The following is a 5,064-nucleotide window of genomic DNA, read 5'->3' as shown; positions in this document are numbered from 1 at the left end:
CTTTTTGTTCCCTTCAGAAAAATAGTTGTTCTTATTGATTGGTAGAACATCAGTATTATCAGTAAACAATGACACAAGCAACAGAAAATGTGATCAAATCCTCAGTCTCTCAACATTTGATTTAGTTGTGTCTTTTCTATATTAAAACATGCTAATGGTCTGTTTCAGTCAAGTCAGTTTAGTTCTGACCGTTTTTCAGACTCATAAACAACTTAGTCAGTTTTCAAAGCTATTCACTATTATGACAGCAGAATTACAGAACACACATGCGCGCGCGCACGCACACACACACACACACGCACACACACACACACACACACACACACACACAATGTGTGTACATCTGGACAACAGATCAATGGGAAACAACCAGTATAATTCTGCACATTGGATGTGGCTACTACACTTTGTGGTTTAGCTGTGCTTTATAGATTTATTACACAAAGTGATTCTCCAGAGTACTTTACCTTCAGCAAGTTGCTGGTCGGTGCTGTTGAAATAAACCGTCAATTAAAAGGAAACAAATGTCAGTATTGATTAGGAGTAAGTGGTTTTATTTTACAGATGTAGCTCGTAGAAATAGTCAAGAGTCCTTCATAGAACTCAACACTGTGCAACATCTTTGCTAAGTTGGCCTGAACTGTTGACACTGTTGGTCTGTTAGCAAAATATCTCATGAACCATTAGATAAATCTTAATGAACTTCTGAACAAGTAATCACTATTGATCCACAGCTTGTTATTTAACGTGAATCCGATTTAAGATAGCCACCATGACAAATTTACTTTTGCCAACACCAAAATAGTTTAATAATCTGTGAGTTTTACAGATAACAAGCTAAAATCAGTGTGGTGGCTGCTGAGAATCATCCTGAGCACACTTTATAAACATTCTCCAGAACATAGTATTATTTTATTCTTTATTTCTTTATTTTTTTCTGTACAGTTTCAGTTCTCTGCTTCACACCCTGGCTGACTGTTCCATTAAAGTGTAGCACCTGGGCAAAAATGTAAATATTAACATCTACAGTTGATTGCATAATCCATTTTCCACCTACCAAGTCATGCTAGCTTAGTGTGTGTGTGTGTGTGTGTGTGTGTGTGGGGGGTACTTCACAGCTCTGTTCACACAGAAGGATTGTTAGGGATGTTAGAACTTCCTGATATCTGGATCCTATTGTGTTAATTTGCAGAATAAATGCACCTCCCATCAACTCTGCATTGTGTATTTTCTTGACTATCAAGGATAATTAGAAACCTGCTTTAAAAAAACTATTTGGATGGCACTTTTGGTTAGTATTTACTCTTTTATTGTTCCTCTGTATGGTATTCTGTGGTTCGTGAAACCCAAATTAACCCTTCAAGAATGAAGCCAAAGAAAAAATAAAATCTATTAATTAGGGATGCAACAATATCAATATCTGATATTATTATTGGTGTTATGGTTGAAAACTGATATTTACCAGTATTACACTAACACACRATACTTAACATATTTTTTATTTTGTACCAAAGCTTTAAAGGATATTGGAGCTCTGCCGTTGTGTTACCTTTCATTTTAATAATGCACTGAAAGATTTCTACAAAAACCTTAGAAATTCTAAATAAAATATACARTAACATTTATTAGTTGCAGTTACAGCTGTCTGACAGGAACTTCATTATGTGTACTTCTACCCCTGCTTATCTGAAGAAGTGCTTCACGTTCTGAAGGCAAAGCTGCACACGAAAACTACAAACCAATTTAAACTGTAATTTTTATGCATCTTTATACAGAATCTGTATAAAGTGTTCAAAAGCCTTTTTGCATTAGCCTGGTAACTATCATGTGTTTTTGTGGCCTGATAGATCGTGTTCCCGTTGTCTGTCTTGTCGTCCCCCCCGGATAATAGAAGTAATCACTTTAACAGCACTCTTATTTCTCTTCCCCTGTAGCCTCTCTGTCTGTGGCTGGACCAGTGTTTATATCCCAGGGCTCTGTGGCTAGCTGCTGTTGTGTTTTGTGGTGTCGTACAGTCTTTCTTACAAACCCATCCAAAGCCTCATTTCCACACCCGGACATCTGTTGTCCACATAGTACCCTGGAGCTTGATGGCACCTCACTCTGGTCAGTGTTTACCAGCTATTGTATCTGCGGAACCAAAGTGCCGGGACTGTTCTGGCGCCTGAGGTTCTGAAGCGAGTCAGCTCCCAAATACTAGGCCCAATTATCCATGGCCAGACCACACTTATTTAAGTCTTGGTATTTTAATTCAGTTTGACATAATGCCACACTGGACATCACTATCAGACATTTCAATCCATATTTCTCTTAAACACATAGCAGATCCCGTCTGTCTACACCGCACCTCCATGGATTTGATTAAAGTGTGTTTTTGTCAGCTCAGTAATGGCCTTTTTCAATACTCTCTCTCTCTCTCTCTATTTTTCTGTTGCTTCTCACAACATGCAGTAGCTTCCAAAATGTGGTTTTTCTGGCAGATTGTTATAATAATATTTGGTAGTTTTTTTGGCGGGAATTGTAGAATTGATAAGGATTAAGTTTCCATATGTGTATTTTAAGAGATTTTAGTCTCTTTCATTATAAGTAAATTGTGTTTGTTGTAACATTAGATTACCCGCTTGTGGATTTGGTTGATTTTCAAATGGTCAAAATTCTACCAAACACTATGTTTTCTCACTTTCTCTGTAATGTATGCATTGAACTGATAATATAACTACTAGGGATGCACGATATATCAGCATTCATATCAGTATCGGTCGATATCTGTCATTTTTTTAGGATATCAGTATTGCCCCGATATGTAAAACTGGGCCGATATTAACATCCGATGTTGATTTCCCACTTTTTATCTTTGTGTTTCTGTTTTGGGAGGGGAGATGGTTGGTTGAACGGCATCTGTTTGATCATGATGGTGATATTGACGGTGCAGCCAGGAATAAATGAAGTGGAGCCAAGCCAGAGGTCTGGTTGTTTATTTATGGCATCAAAAAAAGACCCAAGTGTGTTTGTGCGTATATGTATAATATAATTTGTGTGTTTGTGTAATATCGATAAATATCGGTTATCGGCCATAATAGCAATAATTATATCGGATATCGATATCGGCTGAAATTTTCATATTGGTGCATCCCTAATAACTATGTATTTTTTGGTTTTAATTTCCTCTGAATGTTGTCGTTTTATCCATCCATCCATTTCTTTAACGTGGTAAGGCAACAAGCACAGGAGAGAAAACTAGACGCTCCACTCTCTAACAACATTTTCCAGCCCTTCCTGGAGGGTTCCAAGGTGTTTCCAGGCTAGTGAGGTTATATAATCCTTTAGCAAGTGCTGGATCWGACCAGGGTGAGAAGTGCTCAGAAACACCACAAGGAGATGTGCCCTGTCACATTACCCCTACAATTCAGGAGAAATTAAATCTTCAAAATGATTTATTATCATTGCCAAATCCTTTTCAACACATGAGACTCAAAAAATGCAGCATCATAACCATTTTTTTTCTTGCAACATAGCTTTTCAATCAAAACGGAATCAAAGCAGTACAAGGCYATCCAAACTGAAAGTTAATTTTTCGGTGAAAAACTCAGTAAAYAATTCACCTCCATCACTGGCTGTTCTGTAAGCCTGAATGAAAGACATTTAACCTCCGACTGCTCCAGCTGTGTTCTTCAATAGCCAGCATTGTGGACATTTTTTGCTCTGAAGCTATGTGCTGGAAAGAGTTTGAATCTCGGCTTGTGCCCTTTGTGTAAAAGTTCACAATTCCTTCTGTCTGGAAAGACAAATTGTTCACAAACTAGTCCTCGCTTGTTGATGCTTGTGTGTGGTTCTGTGTCTGGTCCTAAAATGCTTCTGTACATCCGATTCCCCTTTCCCATCCGGCAATATCTGTTCAGCCAAGTGCCACAGGAGAACAGGGCTATGGGCTGATTGCACATAATTAGCTCATGATGTTTGTTGGGGAATAGGTCTGTGCGTGTGTGTGTTCACGCTTAAAGCGTGCGTGCGTGTTCGTGACAAGCACCGTTCATCAGTCACCATATTTGTTTTGTCACACCACACCTGTCCCCGTTACGCACCATAATCTGGCTAGATAAATCACATTATGGTTTGTCGACGCAACTGAGCGCCGCGCCGCCGCAGCCTCATCGATGAAGCCAAGCCGCTGTAATAAGTTTCAATCAGGCTGAGATGATGGCACTTTGGTTCASTGTACCGGTGTGGCACCTTTTTTCTGCTTTTTCTTGATTTTATTTTTGGTGGGAGTTTTTTTTTTTTCAAAGCTAAGAGGGTGATTTTTCTTCATTAAAACTTAAATCAACAGATAAGAGCAATTCTACAAAGAGAGTGTGGATTTGGATCCGTGGGCTTCTGGCTCAGTGAGTTTTAATGCCAATTTGAAAGTTGGTGCAACAGTGTCATGTTTAAAGACAGTTTTCAGATGTAAAATTGGTCAAAAGGGAATGGCGTGTAAAATGTTTTATTCATTTCTTTAACCTTAACTCGAGCCTGTGTTCTTCTTTATGCAAATGCTGTATCTGGTAGGCCTGAACTGTTGAATCCAATAAATTCCACCTTTTTTTAAATATTTGTCTACGATTTTTTTCTAGTTGTTTCCTGAGACGGGGCCTCGTCAAGGAGGAACCAGGGTGACCATCTTGGGGGAAAACTTGGGCCTGCAGTTTAGAGACATCCAGATGAGCGTCAGGTTGGGGAAGGTCCCCTGTGTGCCTATTGAGGAGGAGTATGTTAGCGCAGAGAGGTAAGTCAWCAAACCACAGATACACACTTTGAAATGATCAAAAGAATGCACAACCATTTAAAAAAAGACCCCGATCTGCACATGGCCTCTCCTTGACCAATCAAACTCCAGAAACAACCTGAATATATAGCGGGTAAAATAAGTATTGAACACGTCACCATTTTTCTCAGTAAATATATTACTAGAGGTGCTAATGACATGAAATTTTTACCAGATGTCGGTAACAACCCAAGTGATCCATACATAAAAGAATTCAAAAAATGTCCTGAAATGAAGTTATTTGTAATAATGTGGAATGG

At 38.7% G+C, this 5,064-nt stretch overlaps 1 protein-coding gene across 1 annotated transcript in view; it reads left to right on the top strand.

Annotated features, from left to right (window-relative positions):
- The window catches only part of LOC106522373 (plexin-A1), a gene marked incomplete in the record, with an annotated part of 278,427 nt that overhangs the window by 211,360 nt on the left and 62,003 nt on the right, over positions 1-5,064 (top strand). Inside the window, 1 exon segment of the mRNA XM_014015353.1 lies at positions 4,614-4,765. Coding sequence (XP_013870807.1) covers positions 4,614-4,765 — 152 coding nt within the window.

Source organism: Austrofundulus limnaeus, unplaced genomic scaffold, assembly GCF_001266775.1.
Source record: "Austrofundulus limnaeus strain Quisiro unplaced genomic scaffold, Austrofundulus_limnaeus-1.0 Scaffold128, whole genome shotgun sequence".
NCBI classification, from domain to species: domain Eukaryota; kingdom Metazoa; phylum Chordata; class Actinopteri; order Cyprinodontiformes; family Rivulidae; genus Austrofundulus; species Austrofundulus limnaeus.
Note: the sequence above shows the minus strand (reverse complement) of the source record. Positions and strands in the feature narration are given on the sequence as shown.